This window comes from Myotis daubentonii, chromosome X, assembly GCF_963259705.1.
Source record: "Myotis daubentonii chromosome X, mMyoDau2.1, whole genome shotgun sequence".
Taxonomy (NCBI): domain Eukaryota; kingdom Metazoa; phylum Chordata; class Mammalia; order Chiroptera; family Vespertilionidae; genus Myotis; species Myotis daubentonii.
Genome location: NC_081861.1, coordinates 90,290,328 through 90,314,244, shown reverse-complemented (window position 1 = coordinate 90,314,244; position 23,917 = coordinate 90,290,328). Strand labels below are relative to the sequence as shown.

Sequence of the window (23,917 nt, the reverse complement as noted above, 5' to 3'; positions counted from 1 at the left end):
CTGTGCCCTCTCCCAGTCCAGGAGCCCTCAGGGGATGTCCTAAGCTGGCAGTCAGACATCCTTAGCACTGCCGCAGAGGAGGGAGAGGCTCCTGCCACCGTGGCTGCGCTCACCAGCCTGAGCCTGACTCAGGGCTTCTGGCTGAGCAGTGCTCCCCCTGTGGGAGCGCACAGATCACCATGGGGCAGCTCCTGCATTGAGCATCTGCCCCCTGGTGGTCAGTGTGCATCATAGCGTCTGGTCGTTTCACTGTTTGGTCGATTTGCATATTAGCCTTTTATAATATAGAACAGGGGTCCTCAAGCTACAGCCCGTGGGCCACATGCAAATACAAATATTGTATTTGTCCCCATTTTGTTTTTTTACTTCAAAATAAGATATGTGCAGTGTGCATAGGAATTTGTTCATAGTTTTTTTATTTTAAACTATAGTCCGGCCCTCCAATGGTCTAAGGGACAGTGAACTGGCCCCCTGTTTAAAAAGTTTGAGGACCCCTGATTTAGGACTAGAGGCCTGGTGCACAAAAATTTGTGCACTCGGGGGTGGAGGGGTCCCTCAGCCCGGCCTGTGCCCTCTCGCAGTCTGGGACCCCTTGGAGGATATCCACCTGCTGGCTTAGGCCTACTCCCTGGGGGACCGGGCCCAAGCTGGCAGTCAGACCTCCCTCTGGCAGCCTGGCAGCCCTTGGGGGGTGTTCATTTGCCAGCGGGGAGCAGGCCTAAGCTTCAGTCGGACATCCTTAGCGCTGTTGAGGAGGCGGGAGAGGCTCCCGCCACCACCACTGTACTGGCAGCCATCAACCTGGCTTGTGGCTGAGCAGAGCTCCCCTTGTGGGAGTGCACTGATCACCAGAGGGCAGCTCCTGCATTGAGCGTCTGCCCCCCTGGTGGTCAATGTGTGTCATAGTGACCAGTCATTCCCAGTCTTTCTGCTGTTAGGGTCAATTTGCATATTACCCTCTTATTATATAGGATAGAGGCCTGGTGCATGGGTGGGGGCTGATTGGTTTGCCCTGAATGGTGTCCCAGATCAGGCACACCTCTGGGGTGCCTGGCCAGCCTGGGTGAGGGGCTGATGGCTGTTTTCAGGCTGCCCACACCCCCTTCAGGGTGGGGTTCCCCACTGGGGTGCCTGGCCACCCTGGGTGAGGGGCTGATGGCCGTTTTCAGGCTGGCCAGCGACTGAAGCAACCAGCCTCTCCTTTTTTCTTTTTTTCTTTTTTTTATTCTGGGATTTATTTACCTTCTATAATTGAAACATTGTTGCCATTACTGGCGCTCCCAGCTCTGAGGCCACGGCCCAGCTGAAAGCAGGTATCTGGGGTTTGTTTAGCTTCTATAATTGAAACATTGTTGCTTTCGGGCTCAGAGCCAGGCCACAGCAGGCGGGGAACCTTGGCTTTCTCCATCACTGGAGCAAGCAAGCCTCATGTTTGCTTCAGCTGCGTGGCTGCCGGCCGCCATCTTTGTTGGCAGTTAATTTGCATATCACCCTGATTAGCCAATGGGAAGCATAGCAGAGGTACGGTTAATTACCCTTTTTGTCTTTTATTAGATAGGATAATCATACCAACATATCCTTATAAACTGGGATAGTATGCTGTGAAAGTATAGAATAGGATCTTCTGTTATATATCTAATCTGAGAAGGCTTCCTGAGGTTAGCAACATTTGAATTGAGGTCTAAGGGATTGAGTAGGAATTATCTATGCAGAAAAGAAGGAAGAGGATTCCAGGGAGTAGAAATAGGATGTGTAGCAAAGTACAGTGGTTAAAAGCAGTGACATTGCAGCCAGACTGCCCAGGTTCAAATCCTGGCCATGTACCTTGAGCAAGTTCTTTGTTTTTCAGTTTCCCTATCTATAAAAAGGAAATGATTATTATACCTGCTGCATAGAATTTTTGTGGGGGTTTAGCTAGTACATGTAAAATACTTAGAACAGTACCAGGTATATTGCAAGTCTACAAAGGTCTTAAATGGGGAAGACGTATAGTGCATTTGAAGAAATCAAAGAATGCCAATGTGGCTAGAGTGGAGATAGCAAGGAAAGAGTATTCCAGTATTAGACTAGAGAAAAAGCAGAGTCCTGATCAAAGCCACATGGACTATGTGAAAAATTATTGGTAATTTACATTTTTAAAAGATGGTCTGGCCACTGTGTGGAAATGGATTGTAATGGAGGAAAAGTAAATTCCTGAAGACCACCTGAGAAGTTACTAACTACAGTGATCCAAGTGAGGATAATGGTGACTACATTTAGGGTGGTAGTGGTGATAAAAAGAAGTGACCAGTGGATTAGTTAAAGGAATGAGGGTACAGCACCCATATTTCTGTTGTGTGAAGCTGTGTATTCCCTGACCAGGAGCTCTCTGGTTTGGGGATAGCAGACAACTTAGTGAAATGTTAAGTAGATAGTTGAATATATGGGTCTAAATTCAGAAAGATCTGTGTTTTGGATACATTTTGGCAGTCACTAGTTTGTAGATGGTAATTGAAGCCATAGGCAGAGTTGAGACTTTAAAAAGAGAGTATAAAGTGAGTAGAATGATACTGGGCTTTGAGGAACTTTACCATTTAAAGGACAGTTGAAGCAAAGATGAACCAGGAAAGAGACTTAGAAGATCAGCTAGAAGAATAGAAGGAAAAGGAGGAAAGTATTTTATCTACCAAATCGTCAAGTAAACTGAAGACTGAAAAATTACCATGGGATGTAGTGATACGCAGATCATTGATGACCTTAATAAGAGTTACTTCAGTGGAATACTGTGAGCAGAAATCAATATTGAGGTTGAGGAGCAAGTGAGAGAGGAGAGCAAAAGTGCCGGGAGCCGGTCCATCCTTGCTGTTTCAAGGGACCTGGCATATATAGCATACGGTTCCAATGGGTGTAAACTATTCTTTCAAAATTTGTGAAGGAGAGAAATAGGGCAAAGGGCAGTGGGATAGGGAAGCATGCTATTGTTTTAAGATAGGTGAGATTTGAACATGTTTTCATCTTAATAGGAAGTATCCCTTTTAGAAAGGGAGAAGTCAAAGATAAAGAAGAGAGAAGGGATAACGAATAGAAGAAGATTCATCAGGAGGCAAGAAGAGTTGGGATCCAAATCATAAGTGAGGAGACTGGTTGTAGGAGACAGAACAGCTCCTCTTCTATCATAGAAGGGAAGGGGAGAGGATGATTACACATCTCTATGAAGCCTCCTTTTGATTGTTTTAGGATTCCATTCACTGGTCATTTCCCAGAACCCTAAAGTATCCTATATAAGAAAATAGAAACATGTAAATTGACTGTACCTCCGCAACACCCACCAGTCAATCAAGAGTGAGTATGCAAATTAACCTGGCAAAGGTGGTGGTATAATTTGCATACACAGGTGCCAGGCAGAGAGCAGAGTGGGAGAACCAGTGGCTTGGGGGGATGTGGCTCCCTCAGTCGCTCCTCCCAAGCCACCGGGCGGAGAGCAGAGAGGAAGAGCTGGCAGCTTGGAGGACTTGGCAGAGTGGGAGGCCATGGGACGGAAACAGGGCCGGAAGGGAAAACCAAGAGTGTGGGGAGCACCAGGAATGCTGGGAATCGTAGTTCTGGTGGCAATCGGATCTCCTAGACCAGCCATGGGCAAACTATGGCCCGCGGGCCGTAGTTTGCCCACGGCTGCACTAGAGCAAAGTGAGCCTAGAGCAAGTTACTGTTGCAGTGGGGGATGGAGGGAAAGCAAAGGTAAGAGACATAAGTGAAATCAGAGTGTCTAGGAAAAATTAAAGGGTAGTTATCCGAAAACTTCCAGGAAATCTCCACCAATGAAGCAAAGAAAAAAAATGCCTCTATTATTCTGTGAGTAACAAACCAAACTGGGTTGGGGTCTCAGACAATTCGCTCATATGATTGCAAAGACAGACAGAAACTCCCAGATTGGAGAGGGCTCCCCTGAGGGCTCTCAGATTGGAGAGGGTGCAGGTTGGGCTGAGGGACCCATCTCCCGTGCAAGAATCTTTGTGCGCCGGGCCCCCAGTTTAACTATACTTGATGATTTAGCATCTTCTGTCTTTTATTATTTCCTACTACTATTTCAGGCCTTTGGCTTGTGTTCATTAACTAGATTGTAAAATTGAGAATAAACCACAAGAGTTTATTCTCATATTCCCCTTCACATTGCTTAGCACAGGGCTGAGTTTGATTTTTTATTTATTTATTTATTTAAAAAAATTTTTTTAAAAATATATTTTATTGATTTTTTACAGAGAGGAAGGGAGAGGGATAGAGAGTTAGAAACATCGATGAGAGTCGAAAGCGGTTTGGCTCAGTGGATAGAGCGTCGGCCTGCGGACTGAAAGGTACCAGGTTCGATTCCGGTCAAGGGCATGTACCTGGGTTGCGGGCACATCCCCAGTAGGAGATGTGCAGGAGGCAGCTGATCGATGTTTCTCTCTCATCGATGTTTCTAACTCTCTATCTCTCTCCCTTCCTCTCTGTAAAAAATCAATAAAATATATTTAATAAAAAAAAAAAGAAATATCGATGAGAGAGAAACATCGATCAGCTGCCTCCTGCACACCCCCCACTGGGGATGTGCCCGCAACCAAGGCACATGCCCTTGACTAGAATCGAACCTGGGACCCTTGAGTCCGCAGGCCAACGCTCTATCCACTGAGCCAAACCGGTTTCGTCGGGGCAATTTTTAAAAATATTTTTATTTTCATTGATTTCAGAGAGGAAGGGAGAGGGAGAGAGAGATAGAAACATCAATGTTGAGAGAGAATCATTGATCGGCTGCCTCCTGAACTCCACCTACTGGGGATCAAGCACACAACCCAGGCATGTGCCCTTGACCGGAATCAAACCCAGGACCCTTCAGTTTGCAGGCCGATGCTCTATCCACTGAGCCAAACAGCTTGAGCTGATTTAAAAAATAAAAAGATCAAGACTCAATACTATATGTTCATGTTGACCAATATCACCCCAATAAATTTAATAATAAAGAGGCTCAATAAAAGTCATTAAGAGACTTAGGTGCAAGGGACAGCTTATCTTCTAAATAGTAGTTATTCATACAGTGCTGATTGTCCTTTTATCATTGAATCATCAACACTGATGCTCTCTGTAATACCTAAGATAATGCCTTAGATTTCCTATGTATTGAATACAATTACATGACTGCTCTTGCAGTAATTTCACTGATAAAGGGATAAATAGCTTTTGTTTGGTAACTATTTTCCTTTGCATTTCCCAGGTACAGCAGCTACAGGTCTTGTTGCTACAAGCCCATGGAGGTACCCTGCCTGGATCTATAAAGTAAGAGTCATATATTCATTTTAAATGTAAATTCTAGCAAAGCCTATTTCTCCTGATGGTTGTTTTCCCTTGATATATTAAAGTTTCTAGTAGCACTGATGTCAAGGTAGGGATCTTACCAAACCTGCTGACTGTTTTGGACTTAGCTAGTTAGCTTTGAGTAAGCCTCATGTAATAGGAAGAACATAGGTTCTGGCCTCAGAAATTTATTTACTTAGGTAGTTAGTTAGTTAGTTAATCCTCACCTGAGGATATTTTTCCATTGATTTTTTAGAGAGAGTGGAAGGGAGGGGGAGAGGCAGAGATAAATTACATCAATGTGAAAGAGACACATCGATGTAAGGGAGACACGTGGATTGGTTGCCTCCTGCACATACCCCAACTGGTACAGGGGATCAAGCCTTCAACCAAGCTTTGTGCCCTTGACCAGAATTGAACCTGGGACCCTTCAGTCTACGGGCCAACATTCTATCCACTGAGCCAAACTGGCTAGGGTTGGCCTCAGAAATTTGTTAATTGGAATTCTCTGAGAAAGAGCTGTCACTGCTCTCCCATTTATTTACTTGATTTTTTGTTTATATGCATATAGTCTCATGGGTATTTATTATTTGTTTTATTGCTCAAAGTGTTCATGCTTTGTCCACTAGGAGCTCCCTTAGGATGGCTCTTGTGTTCTTTAAAATGTCCTCAACTTTTTGAGCATTTCCATAAAATGTTCTACACCTACCTTGTATTTTTGCCACCCCAGTCTGGAATCAACCAAATCTCCAAGGAGCCATGGTATTTTTTTAAATTGAAAATGGTATTTATAAACCAGATCTGGGCATATAGGTGTGATCATTGTTACTGGGGTTTCACTACTTCTAGGTGCCCTCAGTGAGTAATGCTAGGAAATACCTGTATGTATAGTAACACACATATGCTCCTATCTATGTTTTTATATCTATGTACCTGTATAAACAAGGTGGGGCAAAAGTAGGTTTACAGTTGTGAGTACATGAAATAGAGGTTATTCTTGCATTATTATTTATTATTGTATTATTTTCCATCCAAACAACTGTAAATCTACTTTTGCCCCACCCTGTATATTAAAAACCATGATTTTATGCTAATACCTCTGATTCCAGTCCAACACTACAGGGTTCATTTTAGCCTTCCTCTCCTTATTTATAAACTTCTTTCTTCACCAGTGATTATCTGAAATCTACTTACTACTTGTTCAGTTCTAGTATACATATAAAGTAGTTTCAGGATTGCTAGCCCATAACCCCTGTGAGAAACACTTGTATGAATTAGATTATGTATTGTTCTTTTTGTCTTTAGGCTTAGATTATCCAGGCAAGGTGTTATTTCCAACAGTCACTTTGTATTCCATTTTGGGTCCCCTCTACATCTTGGTTGGCTTTAACCCTTTGTGGTCGTATTAAATTTGGACATGGGTGTCGTACTGGTCGGAATTAATTTCCATTGAAAGAGCAGTAATACATAACATGCAAGATTATGAAGGATAAACAAGATTTATTAATTCTTTTTTGGAACTACGTCACTACTAGTAGAATCACTACAAGCATTATCACTTTCTATGTCAGAGTCATTATTCAAGGTGCCAAAATAAAACTCTTCATCATTACTTTCAGATTCGTAGTACACTTCTTTCGGTAACTTTCTTTTTGCCATTTTGGAGTATTTTGAAATATCTTAACAAGCGAGAATGCCTAATTACATTTAAACATAATTTGTAAAGCTTTATTTGAAATTCTGCGAAGTATCTCTGAAGCTTGTCGATTTCTTCACTCTCAAAAGGCGACTGACTTGCCACAGTGTTTTGCATGGCGAGTGTGGAACGACCGCGTTTGTTTATATTGAGTTTCAATATCTCTCATTTGTCGGGGCAATGTTTTGGTTCGTGACAAGGTCGCTTAGACACTTAAGAGCTTTCAGAGAAATTATGAACTGATACATGAATGAATAGAGTTAAGGTTTGTACGGTTCCTTGCTGTGATGGCTGAGAGCAGACATACGACCGGAATGGTAAAAAAGCTTTGGTGGCTGAGAGTAGACAAACGACCGCAAAGGGGTAATTCTTTATATTTTGGATATAAAGGTATGTGAAATATTATGATGCTCTAAGTCAGAGTTATACAGAAAGATATACTCAGAGCTGAAAAATTCGAATCAGAACCATGAGAGATCACTGTACACCCATTAGGATGACTATTATAAAAACAAAATAGGAAATAACCAATGCTGTCAAGGATGTGAGGCGGATGTAGAGAAATTAGAACTTTTGTGCACTGTTGGAGGAGTTGTAAAATGGTATAACTGCTATGGAAAAGAGTATGGAGTTTCCTTAATTCAAATAAAATGCCATATGATCTAGCAATTTTACTTCTGGATATACACCTAAAAGAATTGAAAGCAGGGTCTCAAAGAGATATCTGCACTCCCATGCTCCCAACAGCCAAGAGGGGGAAGCAGCACAATGTCCATCAACAGATGAATGAATAAATGAATGTGGTGTATTCATACAATGGACTATTATTTAGGCTTATAAAGGAAGGAAATTCTGACACATTCTACAGCATGAATGTATCTTGGAAACATTATGCTAAGTGAAACAAGATAATTACAAAAGACAAATACTGTATGATTTTCCCCCATATGAGGTACTTATAGCAATCAAATGAAAGTAGAATGATGTTTGCCAGGGGCTGGGAAGAGGAGAAAATGGGCAGTTATTGTAAGTGCATACAGTGTTTCAGTTTTGTAAGACAAACAAGTTTTAAAGATAGATGCTAGTGATGGTTGCTCAACATTGTGAATATCCTTCGCCCCCTTCAAAGCCACTTTATTTTTTAAATTAAATTTATTGGGGTGACATTGGTTAACAGGATTATATAGGTTTCGAGTGTACTTTTACAAAAAAAAATAATAACAGACTTTATTTTTTACAGCAGTAAGGTTCACAGCAAAATTTAGTGAGAAGTACAGAGAATTCCCAGGCCCTCTACCCCCAGGGTCTGTCATTATGACATCCCCCACCAGAGTGATACATTTGTTAAAACTGATGAATCTACAATAACACATCATTATCATCCAAAGTCCATTCTATGAGCTTTGACAAATGTATAATGCCATGTAGCCACCATTATAGTGTCATACAGAATAGTTTCATTGTCTTAAAAATCCTCTCTTGGAGCCAATTTTGTTTTTTTTGTGTTTTGTTTTTTTTGTCATGGATTGAGTTTGAAAATGCAACTTTCTTGGAATGTATCTATTCTCTTTGGTGGGTGCTTGTTGCCACTCACTTAGCTCAACTGCATGCTGTCTGCCCACTCTGACTTTCCCCATCCTTCTTGCATTATAGTTTCATTTTCCTTCTTTTTGTTGCTTCACTTAACTGTCTCCCCTCTGTGATCAGCTCTGAAAGTTGAACTGTATACTTAAAAATAGTTTAAATGGTGGTGCCTTGTTGTGTTGTATTATGTGCCCTTAAATCAATGCAGCAGATTCAAGCAACAGCAGCGTCCTGATCACCACACCCCCTGAGGATCAGCAGCTGTACGTGAAGCCTCCCCCCACCAGCCAGAAGAGCCACCACAGCTGTGAACAGCACCCACCAGAGGAGCTGCTGCCAACTGAGGAGCAGCTGCTACTGCAACCGCTTGAAGAGCAACCACAGCTCAAGGAGCCACTGCCACCCAGGGAGCAGCCACTGAACGACTCAACGTCTAGATATGTCAGTGAGATCAAACATGGGTAGACAAAGAAACCCACAAAGGAAAGAAAAGGAGGACTCGCCAGAAAAGCAGCTAAGTAATACAGAGGCATGCAACATGACAGAAAAAGTATTCAGACTAAGGGTCCTGAGTGCATAAACCGGATGGAGGAAAAAAATCAACAACATATACAAGAAGCAAGAAGAAACAGATGAAAAAATCAACTACTTATGCAAGAAGCAAGAAGAAACAGGTGAAAAAATCAACAACTGAAGACCCAAGAAAAAATCAAGAGCAATATAGCTGCAATAAAAAACACCATTGAAAGTATCAACAGTAGACTAGGAGAAGCGGAGGACCAAATTAGTGAATTAGAAGACAAGGAAGCAAAACACAGCCAAACTGTACTGCAATTGGAGAAAAAAATTAAAAGACAGGGGTAGAGCCTAATGGAGCTTTGGGACAACATAAAACGAAACAACATACGAATAATAGGGGTGCCAGAACAATAGAAAGAGGAACAAGGATTAGAAAACCTATTCGAAGAAATAATATCAGAAAACTTCCCTAAGGTGGGGAAGAAAAAATTCACACAAGCACAGAGAGTCCCAAACAAGGTGAACCTGAAAAGACCTACACCAAGACACATCATAATTACCATGGCAAATGTTCAGGACAAAGAGAGAATCTTACAGGCTGCAAGAGAGAGACGGAAAGTTACATACAAGGGATCTCCCATTAGATTATCAAATGATTTCTCAACAGAAACACATCAGGCCAGAAAAGAATGGATGGAAATTTACAAACTGATGCAAAGCAAAGGACGGAATCCAAGAATACTCTATCCAACCAGGCTATCATTCAAAACTGAAGGGGAAATAAGAAGCTTCACAGACAAAAAAAGGCTAAAGGGAGTTTATCACCACCAAGCCAGCAATGCAAGAAATTCTAAAGGGACTGGTGTAAAAAGAAGAAACAAAAAGCTCAGAAAGAAAACAGCCACACACAAAAAGAAATGGCTACAAACAAGTACCTTTCAATAATAACTTTCAATGTAAACGGACTAAATGCTCCAACCAAAAGACATCAAGTTGCTGAATGGATAAAAAAAAAAAATGACCCATACATTTGCTGTCTACAAGAGACCCACCTCATTAGAAGGGACTCACACAGACTGAAAGTGAAGAGATGGAAAAATATCTTTCAGGCAAATGGAAAGGAAAAGGAAGCTGCGGTAGCAATACTTACATTGGACAAAATAGACCTCAAAGTGAAGGCCATAACAAGAGATAAGAAAGGCCACTTCATAATAAAGGGATCGATACAACTAAAAGATATAACCCTGCCCAAACCATTTTGGCTCAGTGGATAGAGCGTCGGCCTGTGGACTGAAAGGTCCCAGGTTCGATTCCGGTCAAGGGCATGTACCTGGGTTGCGGGCATATCCCCAGTAGGAGATGTGCAGGAGGCAGCTGATCGATGTTTCTCTCTCATCGATGTTTCTAACTCTCTATCTCTCTCCCTTCTTCCTCTCTGTAAAAAGTCAATAAAATATATTTAAAAAAAAAAAGATATAACCCTGGTAAACATATATGCACCCAATGCAGGAGCACCCAAATACATAAAAAACTCCTGGAAGATATCAAAGGAGAGATCGACAACAATACAATTATAATAGGGGACTTTAATACACCACTGACATCTCTGGATAAATCCTCTAGACAAACACTCAGCAAAGAAACAGCAATTCTAAATGATTCACTAGATCAGATGGACTTAATTGACATCTTCAGAATGCTTCACCCGAAAGCCATGTAATATACATTCTACTCAAGTGCGCATAAGACACATTCAAAAATAGACCACATATTGGGTCACAAACAAAGTCTCCCCAAATTCAAGAAGATTGCAATCATACCAAGCATCATCTCAGACCACGATGGCATAATATTAGAAATAAACTACAATAAAAACAACCCCAAATACTCAAATTCTTGGAAGCTGAATAGCATGTTATTAAATATTGATTGGGTTACCAATGAGATCAAAGAAGAAATTAAAAACATCCTGGAAACTAATGACAATGAAAACACAACAATCCAAAACCTATGGGATGCAATGAAAGCAGTCCTGAGAGGGAAGTTTATAGCTATACAGGCCTATCTCAACAAACAAGAAAAAATGGTAGTAAATCATCTAACTCTACAACTCAAAGAATTAGAAAGAGAGCAACAAGAAAACCCCAGAGTGAGCAGAAGGAAGGCGATAATAAAGATTACAGCAGAAATAAATGACATACAGGCCAAAAAAACAATACAGAAAATCAGTGAAACCAAGAGCTGGTTCTTTGAAAGGATAAATAAGATTGACAGACCTCTAGCCAGGCTCACCAAGAAACAAAGAGAGAGGACCCAAATAAACAAAATCAGAAACAATAGAGGCGAAATAACAGCAGACCCCACAGAAATACAAATGATTGTTAAAAAATACTATGGACAACTCTACTCCAACAAACTAGACAACCTGGAGGAAATGGACAAATTCCTAGAAAAATACAACATTCCAACACTCAATCAGGAAGAATCTAAAAATCTCAATAGGCCAATAACTATGGAAGAAATTGAAGCAGTCATCAAAAAGCTTCCAGCAAACAAAAGCCCAGGGCCAGACGACTTCAGAGGGGAGTTTTACCAAACATTCAAGGAAGAACTAAAACCTATCCTCCTCAGACTACTAGAAAAAATTCAAGAGGAAGGAACACTTCCAAGCTCATTCTATGAAGCCAGCATCATCCTAATACCAAAACCAGGTAAAGACAACACAGTGAAAGAGAATTACAGGCCAATATCCCTCATGAACATAGATGCCAAAATCCTCAACAAAATCTTAGCAAATCGGATCCAGCAGTACATCAGAAAGATCATACACCATGACCAAGCAGGATTTATTCCAGGGATGCAAGGATGGTACAATATCTGCAAATCAATAAACGTGATACATCACATAAACAAATTGAAAGAAAGAAAAATAGTTTAAATGGTACATTTCATGTTTTGTATATTTACCACAATTTTTAGAAAAAGGGCCAAGGGATCAAAAAGCTCATTAGAAAAATGGGACACATGAATAGACAATTCACCAGAAAAAGAGATAAAAGTAGCCCTGAAACATAAAAAAATGCTCAAGCCCGCTCATAAGTAAAGAAATACAAATTCAAACAATACTGAGACAGTATTGCTCACCTATTCGATTAGTAAAAAATGGAAAAATATGACACCACATTCCATTGGCGAGTCTGTGGAGGAAACAAGCATTGTTATACACTGCTGTTGGGAATGCAAATGGGTGTAACCCTTCTGGTGGGGAATATGACAATATCTGACAAAACCAGACATGCACTTATCTTTGTCCCAGCAATCCCATTTCTAAAAATCTACCCTGAAGATAAATGACTAACAACACAAATATATATATATATATATATATATATATATATATATATATATATATATATATATATACACACACACACATATATATACTGCAGCATCTATGTAATTGCCAAATATTGGAGACATTCTAAATGCCCATATATAGGAGAAAGGTTGAATATATATGACATAAAATTTACCATCTTAATCATTTTTATGTGTACAGTTCAGAAGTGTTATGTATAGTCAAATTGTGGTGCATTGAATCTCCAGAACTTTTGCTTCTTGCAAAACTGAAACTCCATATTCATTAAACAACTCCCCACCCCCACCCTCATTTATTCTTTTGAATTTTTCTGCCAATGCTCGTATTTATAGAATGCTCTTTACCATCACCTATATTTTCTTCTAGTTTTCTTGTAAGTTTTTTCTTTTTTTTAATTATGGTAAATAACATAAAATTTACTATCTTAACCATTTTTAAGTGCACAGTGGAGTAGCATTAAGTATATTTACCTTGTTGTGAAACAGATCTCCAGAACTTTTTCATCTTCTAAAACTGAAATTATATAGCCATTAAACAATATCTCCTTGTGCTCTTTCTCCTCAGCCCCTGGTAACCACCATTCTACTTTCTGTTTCTATGAATTTGACTACTTTAGATATGACACATGAGTGTAATGAAACAGTGTTTGTCTTTTTGTGATTGGCTTTTTTCATTGATTATACAGCGTGGGGAAAAGGAGGTTTATAGTTGTTCGTATGAAAAGTAATACAATAATCCTATATGATCAAAGGCTAATATGCAAATTGTCCCCTCGGACGTTCGACTGACCGGGAGTTCGACCGCTCAGTGTGACATGCACTGACCACCAACAGGCGTTGCAGAATGAATGAAGGCTCTGGCCGGCAGCTGGCAGCCAGGGAAAGGGGAAGCCCTGATCGCTGGCCAGGCCTAGGGATTCTATGCGTGCACGACTTTTGTGAACTGGGCCTCTAGTTAATAAATAATCTAAGAATAAATTCTTTGTATTTTGCGTAACCCCAATTGTATACCTACTTTTGCCCCATCTTGTATATACCATTTCTTGTGTATCCATTCATTCATCAATGGACACAAGGTGCTTTTTGGAAATTGTGAATAATGCTGCTAAGAACATAGGTGTGCAGATGTCTCTTTAAGACCCTGCTTTTGATTCCTTTGGATATGTAACCAAAAGGAGAATAACTGGATCATACAGTAATTCCATTAAAACTTTTTATTTAAATCACCATACTATTTTCCATAGTGGCTGCATATTCACCCTAATTTTGGCCCTTCTTTTTAATAGTTCTTTATATATTGGTGGATATTAGTACTTTTTAGTGTATTTTTCTTCAAGTGTATTCTCTTTTACTTTGTTTATAGTGTTTGTTATGCAAAATTTTTTAATTTTTATGTAGTGAAAAGTTTATCAGTCATTTTTTATTGCTTCTGGATTCCTTAGCAACTTTATTGAGAAAATTTGTATACCTGAAAATTCACTCATTTTAAGTACAATTCAATGACTTATTTTTTAAAATATATTTTTATTGATTTCAGAGAGAAAGGGAGAGGGAGGGAGAGATAGAAACGTCAATGAGAGAATCATTGATTGGCTGCCTCCTGTGCACGCTCTTTACTGGGGGTTGAACCCACAACCCAAGCATGTGCTCTTAATGGGAATCAAATCTGGGACCCTTCAGTCCACAGGCTGACGCTCTATCCTCTGAGCCAAAACCACCTAGGGCAATTCAGTGACTCTTAGTAAATTCACAGAGTTTTACAACTATCATCACAACCCAATTTTAGAACATTTTCATCACCTCAAAATGATCCCTTCTGTCCATTTGCAGTCACTCCTGTTCCCACTCCCAGGCCCAGCCAACCACTAGCCTGCTTTCTGTTCCTAGAGATTTGCCTATTGTGAGCATGTCATATACATGGAATCATAGAGTATGTGGACTTTTTGCCTGGCTTCTTTCGCCTATAATATTTCTGAGATTCATCCATGTTGTATCATGTATCAGTACTTCATTCCTTTTTATTGCTGAATAGTATTTCATTGTCTGGATAGACCATATTTTGTCTATCCATTCAGCAGTTGATAAACTTTTTGGTTGTTTCAACTTTTTTGCTATTATGAGTAATGCTGCTATGAGTATTCACTGGCAAGTTTTTGTGTGGGCATGTGTTTTTGTTTTGTTTTGTTTTTTAAAAATATATTTTATTGATTTTTTACAGAGAGGAAGGGAGAGAGATCGAGAGTTAGAAACATCGATGAGAGAGAAACATCGATCAGCTGCCTCCTGCACATCCTCTACTGGGAATGTGCCCACAACCAAGTACATGCCCTTGACTGGAATCGAACCTGGGACCCTTGAGTCCGCAGGCCGGCGCTCTGTCCACTGAGCCAAACTGGTTAGGGCGGCATGTGTTTTTTATTGGATAGATACCTAGAAGTGGAATTGCTGGGTCATATGTTTAAGAAAATGCCAAACTGTTTTCCAAAGTGACACTGTTTACATTCTCCTCATGCTTCTGGAGTTAGAAAACCTTTTCCTATACCAAGGTTAAAGAGGAATTCACCAATGTTTTCTTCTAGTCCTTATGTTGGTTTTATGTTTTACTTTTTTTTTTTTTAATTAAATCTTTATTGTTCAGATTATTACATTTGTTCCTCTTTTTTTCCCCCCCCATAACTCCCCTCCTCCCAGTTCCCGCCCCACCCTCCGCCCTCACTCCCCACCCACTGTCCTCATCCATAGGTGCACGATTTTTGTCCAGTCTCTTCCCACATCTCCCACACCCCTTTCCCCCCCAAGAATAGTCAGTCCATTCCCTTTCTATGTCCCTGATTCTATTATAATCACCAGTTCATTCTGTTCATCAGATTATTTATTCACTTGATTCTTAGATTCACTTGTTGATAGATGCATATTTGTTGTTCATAATTTGTATCTTTACCTTTTTCTTCCTCTTCCTCTTCTTAAAGGATACCTTCCAGCATTTCATATAATCCTGGTTTGGTGGTGATGAACTCCTTTAGCTTTTCCTTATCTGTGAAGCTCTTTATCTGACCTTCAATTCTGAATGATAGCTTTGCTGGATAAAGTAATCTTGGTTGTAGGTTCTTGGTATTCATCACTTTGAATATTTCTTGCCACTCCCTTCTGGCCTGCAAAGTTTCTGTTGAGAAATCAGCTGACAGTCGTATGGGTATTCCCTTGTAGGTAACTGAGTTTCTTTCTCTTGCTGTTTTTAAGATTCTTTCTTTATCTTTTGCTCTTGGCATTTTAATTATGATGTGTCTTGGTGTGGTCCTCTTTGGATTCCTTTTGTTTGGGGTTCTCCGTGCTTCTTGGACCTGTAAGTCCATTTCTTTCACCAGGTGGGGGAAGTTTTCTGTCATTATTTCTTCAAATAGGTTTTCAATATCTTGCTCTCTCTCATCTTCTGGCACCCCTATAATTCTGATGTTGGTACGCTTGAAGCTGTCCCAGAGGCTCCTTACACTATCCTCGCATTTTTGGATTCTTTTTTCATTTTGCTTTTCCGGTTGGATGTTTTTTGCTTCCTCGCATTTCAAATCATTGACTTGATTCTTGCGCTCCTCTGGTCTGCTGTCGGGCGTCTGTATAATATTCGTTATTTCAGTCCGTGTATGCTTAATTTCTAGTTGGTTCCCCAATATAAGATCGAGGGTCTTATTAGTTTTCGTGTAGATCTCATTAAGTTTATCGGCAGCTTCTAAACAGTTCTTGAGAGACCTTAAAAGTGTGGTTCTGAACTCTATATCTTCCTTTGACAATTTTGTCCTGTTTCTTTGTCTCCGCATTTTGTTATGCTTCCTTGGTGCACCCCCTAGTGGTCTTTGTTCGCAGTCTTATAGTTAAATCTTGATTGTTGTAGCTAATTCCAGGGAGGGTTTGACCTCCAGGCCAAGTGGCTATGAGAATCAGCTGTGTCAGCAGTGAGAGAACTTCTGTCCTCTCGGGAGGTGCTAATCTAGCCTTTGCCTGAGGCTATCCAGCAAATGCCTCTGTGCAGGGCTTGGGCGGGGCGGGTCGCACAGGATCAACAGGGTGGGCCGGAGAGAGCAGTTATGGCGGCTCTCAGTCCTGTCCCCAGGGGCTCTGCCTCTCTGAGTCCCAGCACCCGCTGCAAAGCTGGGAGAGAAAGCTGCACTCGCTCTGACCGAAGCCAGACAGTCCCGCTTCTCCCGTTTGAGTCTGGGTCCCTAAAGACTCGCCCGGATCTGGAGCTCAGAGTCTGCGACTCCCTCCCGATTGAAAACAACAACCGCGCCCTCCGCCGCCAGCCCGCTCCGCGCACTCCGAACCTCAGAATTTGACTTCAGCACTGCGCCTCCTCTGAGTGTCTGTGTGCGTTTCTCTTTCCTCCTAGTTGTAGGACTTCCACTCAGCCAGCGTTCCTGTGGTTCTGGGTGATGTCCCTTCCGTTTTTTGGTTTCACTTTTGAAGTAGTTGTTCAAAGCAGCAAACTCCGGCGTTAACCTATGCCGCCATCTTGGTTCTCCATGTTTTACTTTTTATTTGGAGTTTATTCGTGTGAATGGTGTGAGCCTATTGTTTTTACTAACTTTATTTTTAGTAACCCTTAATCATTTTTATGATTATAAAAGTGATACACTGCTATATTTAGAAAATATAAAAAATAAATATTAAAATTGCCATAATTTTGTCACCCACAGATGACCACCTTTGTCTTTGTAATTCTCCCCCTTTTGGTAATTTAATCTTGATTTCCTTGGTAATATTTTAAGAATGCTGGATAAAGAAACTGAGGAAAGCTGGGTTCTCTCAAAAGGTCTCTTAAAGACCTATTCTAGTATACTTGGTTTAGAAGCAATTGGCCCATCTTCCTTTCCTTTCAATTTAGCACAGGCGTATTTCATGTAACACAAGACTAATGAAGATCATTCCAGACTTCCAACAACCTAGGATATACTATAGGATATACTTATAGCTTCAAGAGTAATCGATTCTAAGAAACAGTTGATGAATCAAACAATTGAAATCAGTTGTTCAATGTTTTACAGAGAAATAAATATGCTACTTTTATCTCAAAAATATATGTTTATATTTTAGAGACCTTTCATAAGTCTTTTAACAAAATGTACAATTTATATACATGTTTTTTTTTAATTTTTGTCCTTGTATCATATTATATTTTTTTTCATGTATTTTATTGATTTTTCACAGAGAGGAAGGGAGAGAGATAGAGAGTTAGAAACATCGATGAGAGAGAAACATTGACCAGCTGCCTCCTGCACATCTCCCACTGGGGATCTGCCTGCAACCCAGGTACATGCCCTTGACTGGAATCGAACCTGGGACCCCTCAGTCCCCAGGCCGACGCTCTATCCACTGAGCCAAACCGGTTTCGGCATATTATATTTTTTAATGCGTGTCACTGAAGCTTTTATATTGATTTTCTGCAAGTGTTTGTCAATTTGCACATGCTCAGCTAACTTGAATTCCTACTTTGGCAATTAAATAGCTTGTGAAAGAGGAAACACTGGTTTTCCATTGTATTTTTCCCCATTTAGAGAATCCTTAGAAATGTTAGGGAGAAAATGTACAGGGATGTAATGTACAGCATATGGAACATAGTCAATAATATCATAACTTTGTACAGTGACAGATGGTTACTAGACTTAATGCAGCGATTACTTTGTAAGCTATATAAATATCGAATCACGTTATACACCTGAAATTAATATGATATTTTATGTCAACTGTACTTTAATAAATATCATTACTTTGGAGCTTGGAAATTTTCATGAATGATGCATGGAAGTTTTCAGTTTAATAGCAGTAAGAAAAGGAAATATCAGAGCAATTTAAAATAATACTAAATGTACTGATAGTTCATTTTTATAATACACATTTTAATTGAACATTCCTTCATAAGAATCTTAGTAAATTTTCCACAGTGTATAGGCAGTCCTCTGGTTACATCGGATTCGACATATGTCGTTTCGTGGTTATGTTGCCATCTCCCATTTACAGTATTTATTAAAAAAAAAATTCCATCATTTCGACGTATGTACATATGTGCTTTATGTTTTTTATTATTTATTTGCCACAAGTAAAGGTCAGGAATTGTTATCTTTCTTTTAAAATTTGTTACTGTTTCACTTCATTACTGCTGTGTATGTGCTCCATGTGAGTGACATAGGTGCTTGTGTAGGTGGGTTCTGACTTACAGCGAAAATCAGGTTATGTCGCGCCGTAGGAATAGGTCTCTGACATAACCCAAGGACCTACGATAATATGAGACCTTATGGTGTGACCTTGTTATTAACTTTTTGATAAAGATGTTTTATAAAAATTCATGGAGGTCTTGTTTTGGCCAGGTGGCTCAGTTGATTGAAGCATCGTCCTGTGCAGCAAATGGGTTTGGGTTCAATTCCCTGTTGGGGCACATACCTAGATTGAAGGTTCCTTCACTCCCCAGTCAGGGCACATGCAGGAGGCAACCGATCAATGATTCTCTCACATCAATATTTCTCTCTCCTCCCCCTCCCTCCCTTTCTCTCTCTAAAAATAAATAAAAACATATCCTTAGATGATGATTTAAAAATATAATTCGTGGAGGTGAGAAGGTATCTGTTATTGTAATCATTTTTATCCTTTTATCCTCAATTGAAAACAGCTGTTCCCTGTCCTTTTACCCTTTATTATAGCCCTGCCAGCTATTAGCTTTTCCCTTCAGTCTTCTTAAGATCAAATCTTTATATTTCTTCTGATCTTTTTTTTAAATATATTTTTATTGACTTCAGAAAGGAAGAGAGAGAGAGAAACATCAATGATGAGAATCATTTATTGGCTGCTTCCTGCACGCCCCCCACTGGGGAGTGAGCTCACAAACCTGGCATGTGCCCTGATCTGGAATCAAACTATGACCTCCTGGTTCATGGGTCGACAATCAACCACTGAGCAACACTGGCCAGGCTTTTCTGATCTTTTTTCACCAGTCCAATTTTTCAGTGTTTTGACTAGCTAATCCCGGTGGATTACAAAACAAACCCCAAAACTATACTACTTAATGGCCTGCTTCATTAGTCTGGGACCACTATGAAGTAATCTGCATAAATTCCAAAGGTTCTTATTTATATGCATCCTTGAAATTTTTTCTGTCCCTCCCTTTCACTCCTATTTGAAATGGAAATTATTGTTGTCTCCAACCACTCTAAGTAATTTAAAACTGATAGACAAATGAACAGAAGGCTATGGGTCATCAGTTTTAAACAAGACAAGCACTTAAGAAGGGAGCACTTATTTATGGAGAATTGTGAAATGAGCTCTTACTGGCCACTGTTCACCATTTCAACTTTCTGACTTCTTAAATTCTATTGGGACTAAACTACACACTAAATAGGTAATTGACTTATGTTTATGAGGTAAAATTTAGACCCTACCTCCTCTGTACCTTTTCTTCCCTACATTCCTAATCTTTAATGAGAGATTAAGAGTGGGAAGAAGGAGAAAACATGTGTCTTAGCTACAGTTTAGCCTTCACTTCTTATCTGTGTAGCACAAACAGAAAGATCCTAAACCAAGAGCCAAGGATAGAGGTTAGTTTAGTTGTTCCTGTTGCAACCATATCTGGCCCTGAATCATTATTGTCCTCCAAATCATGATTTCACTTATATGTGGAATCTAATGAACAAAATAAACTAACAAACAAAAGAGAAACAGACTCATAGATTCACAGAACAAACTGACAGATATCTGGCGGGAAGGGTGTTGGGGGACTGGGTGAAAAGGGTACAGGTATTAAGCAAAAAACACACAACACAACAACTCATAGGCACAGACTATAGTATGGTGATTGCCAGAGGGAAAAGGGAGGAGAGGGAAGGTAGAAGGAGGCTAAAAGGGGGATAAATGGTGGTGGAAGGAGAATTGACTTGGGGTGGTGCAATATACAAATGATGTATTATGGAATTGTATACCTGAAACCTATATAATTTTATTAACCAATGTCACCCCAATCTATACTAATAAGAGCCTAGTTGGTCCTCGTGCCCTTGCGCAACGCCCTCACATCATCACAAGATGTCCGCCACAAGATGGCCACCACAAGATGGCTATCACAAGATGGCTGGCAGGGGAGGGCAGTTGTGGGTGATCAGGCCAGCAGGGAGGGCAGTTGGGAGTGACCGGGCCGGCAGGGGAGGGCAGTTGGGGGTGATTGTGTCATCAGGGGGAGGGCAGATGGGGGTGATCAGGTTGGCAGGGGAGCAGTTAGGTGTCAATCAAGCCGGCAGCTGAGCAGTTAGGGGGTGATCAAGCTGACAGGCAGAAGCGGTTAGGGGCAATCAGGCAGGCAGCCAGGCAAGTGGTTAGGAGCCAGCAGTCCCAGATTGTGAGAGGGATGTCCGACTGCCAGTTAGGCCCGATCCCAGATTGGAGAGGGTGCAGGCTGGGCTGAGGGACACCCCCACCCCCTATGCACGAATTTCATGCATTGAGCCTCTAGTAAATTCAATAAAAATACATCCTTCCTATATAATAAAAGGCTAATATGCAAATAGACCAAACGGCGGAATGACTGGTCGCTATACAGTGCACTGACCACCAGGGGGCAGATGCTCAATGCAGGAGCTGCCCCCGGTGGTCAGTGCACCAGAAGCTGGGCTCATGGCTGGCGAGCACAGTGGTGGTGGCAGGAGCCTCTCCCACCTCCATGGCTGCGCTAAGAATGTCTGACTGCAGGCTTAGGCCCGCCCCCCATCAGTCAGACATCCCCCAAGGGCTCCTGGACTGCGAGAGGGCACAGGTCGGGCTGAGGGATCCACACACACACACACACACACACACACACACACACACACACACCAGAAGTGCACAAATTTTGTGCACCAGGTCTCTAGTAAAAAATAATAAAGTATTTCAGATACGTGTGTCTTATTCTTACAATATATTCCCTGAGTGAGAGAATAGATTGGAATAGACACACTTTTTCAGACTTTGGGGGTTAATTTTAAACCAACTGCCCCTCCCAAAAGACCTGTGGGATATAGTTTTATCCACCTTTGATATAAGTGTTATTAATCATGTATATTTCTAATGTTTCTTTCTTTGTTTTAGTGTGAAACCATCAGAGAATCTACAGTCTTTGATGGAGAAGAATCAGTCCCTGGTGGAGGAGAATGAAAAATTAAGTCGTGGTCTGAGTGAGGCAGTAGGTCAGACATCCCAGCTATTGGAGAGGATCATTGCGGTGAGATCCCAAGACTAAACTACTAGCAATCTGGACATTTACCAGCTTTAGTTTCTGAAATATTTAACATGCTTCTCATTATGAGAGGCAAGTTATATGGAAAGAAATGGATAGTATTACCATATCTTCCATCGACACCTCTGAGATAAATACATGGGCTTATATTGATACATACAGAAAAGTTAAAGAATTGTACATTGAACACCTATATATCCTCCACAAAGACTCTACATGAATCCCAATTTAAATAGGTTTGTTTTAAAATGCCAGAGAGGACAGAACTAGGTCCCTCTCACCTTAAGTCCTGCCTAATCTTTATCTATAATACCAAGTAACTATTCCCTCAATAAGATTTTAATTCCTCTCTATCTCACTTCCCCTATCATGGTCACATTCATATCCCATCCTAACAGTTATCGTGGTGAGATAGAATGGCTAGGAAATTAATTTTAATTCCTTTCACATATAGTTAACTTCCAAATAGTGGATCACTATGTAACTTATTATACTAGTCTGTATCCTACTATATGTCTGATAGTAACCTCTTGGATCAGTTCATGCTGGCTCTGTCAATAACGTTTTTCTACTGGTCTTAATACAATTCAGTTTTTGGTAGCACAATGATTGCCAGAAGCAAAAATGAGTTTCCACCAAAATGTGTGCTCTCTTGTCAAGACAGGGTAAGCTGCTTAAAGATTTCATTAAAGGGGGCCAAATCCTATGTCCATTGTATTGTCCATTATTAGCAGAAGAGTTAAAATGGGATTTAGGGGATTTTTATATATAGTTTTCTGTCTCCATGATGCATTTTATGCCTTTGAAGCAATTCTAGAAGATGTGTCTCACATGATTGTGAGTGTGGCAGATGTAACAGGCAGTACTTGTTATTCTAGCCACATACCCATCTGACCTTTACAAGATTGTTACAGTAGCTGCCCAATCAGATGTCCTATCAGAACTTCACAGCAAGCACAAATTTTTGTCCTATATAAACTGTTCTTCCCAAACAGTGCATTTAGCACATTACAGATACTATGATTGGAATAAAACAGAAACTGTTGATTACCCAGCCCAAAATGTAGCTGCCTCTGACATTTTTCTCTGCCATCATTCTTGTGCTTCTCCCTTTTTCTTACTTTCTTTTGTTAAACTAGCCTACCATATCAGATAGTTTAATGTGAAAAAACTCAGCTCATATGCAATGTGAGATCCTTTTATGTTTTAAAAGCCCTTCTGCTGGGACCAGGGAACAGTATAGTGTAGGAGGCAGTTTAAAGTAAGTGTTTGATGTTTTTTTGTTTGTTTTTTTTTTTTTGCAAACAGCAGGGTATAGCATGCCAGGAACTATTGCTTTCTCCTTCAGTTGCAAAATTCTCTATGGAATTGAGGCTTCACACTCCACCCCATAGTTTGTGCTTCATGGCAAACATTAGACCCAGCTGCTTAGATGGTATTTTTAGTATTTCATGTTGATTGAAGGGCTACTTTCCATGACTGTTAAAAAAACACATTTCTCACTAAATAAACAAAGCCCATTAAATCCTCTATTATAGCAAAGGAGGCAGCCTCTCTACCTGGCTTTTATTATTTTTTTTAAGTAAATCTTTATTGTTCAGATTATTACAGTTGTTCCTCTTCCCCCCCCGCCCCCCATAGCTCCCCTCCACCCGGTTCCCACCCAACCCTCCACCCTCACCCCCCCCACTGTCCTCATCCATAGGTGCATGATTTTTGTCCAGTCTCTTCCCACATCCCCGACACCCCTTTCCCCCGCAAGAATAGTCAGTCCACTCCCTTTCTATGCCCCTGATTCTATTATAATCACCAGTTCATTCTGTTCATCAGATTATTTAATCACTTGATTTTTTAGATTCACTTGTTGCTAGATGTGTATTTGTTGCTCATAATTTGTATCTTTACCTTTTTCTTCTTCTTCCTCTTCTTAAAGGATACCTTTCAGCATTTCATATAATACTGGTTTGATGGTGATGAACTCCTTTAGCTTTTCCTTATCTGTGAAGCTCTTTATCTGACCTTCAATTCTGAATGATAGCTTTGCTGGATAAAGTAATCTTGGTTGTAGGTTCTTGGTATTCATCACTTTGAATATTTCTTGCCACTCCCTTCTGGCCTGCAAAGTTTCTGTTGAGAAATCAGCTGACAGTTGTATGGGTACTCCCTTTTAGGTAACTGACTGTCTTTCT

General features: G+C 40.4%; 1 protein-coding gene across 2 annotated transcripts in view; it reads left to right on the top strand.

Annotated features, from left to right (window-relative positions):
• Positions 1–23,917, top strand: part of KIF4A (kinesin family member 4A) — a 191,257-nt gene that overhangs the window by 75,415 nt on the left and 91,925 nt on the right. For both annotated transcript variants that reach the window (XM_059680350.1, XM_059680351.1), the window contains 2 exons: positions 5,228–5,289; positions 21,581–21,713. In XM_059680350.1, coding sequence (XP_059536333.1) covers positions 5,228–5,289; positions 21,581–21,713 — 195 coding nt within the window. The remainder of the gene's footprint in view (positions 1–5,227; positions 5,290–21,580; positions 21,714–23,917) is intronic.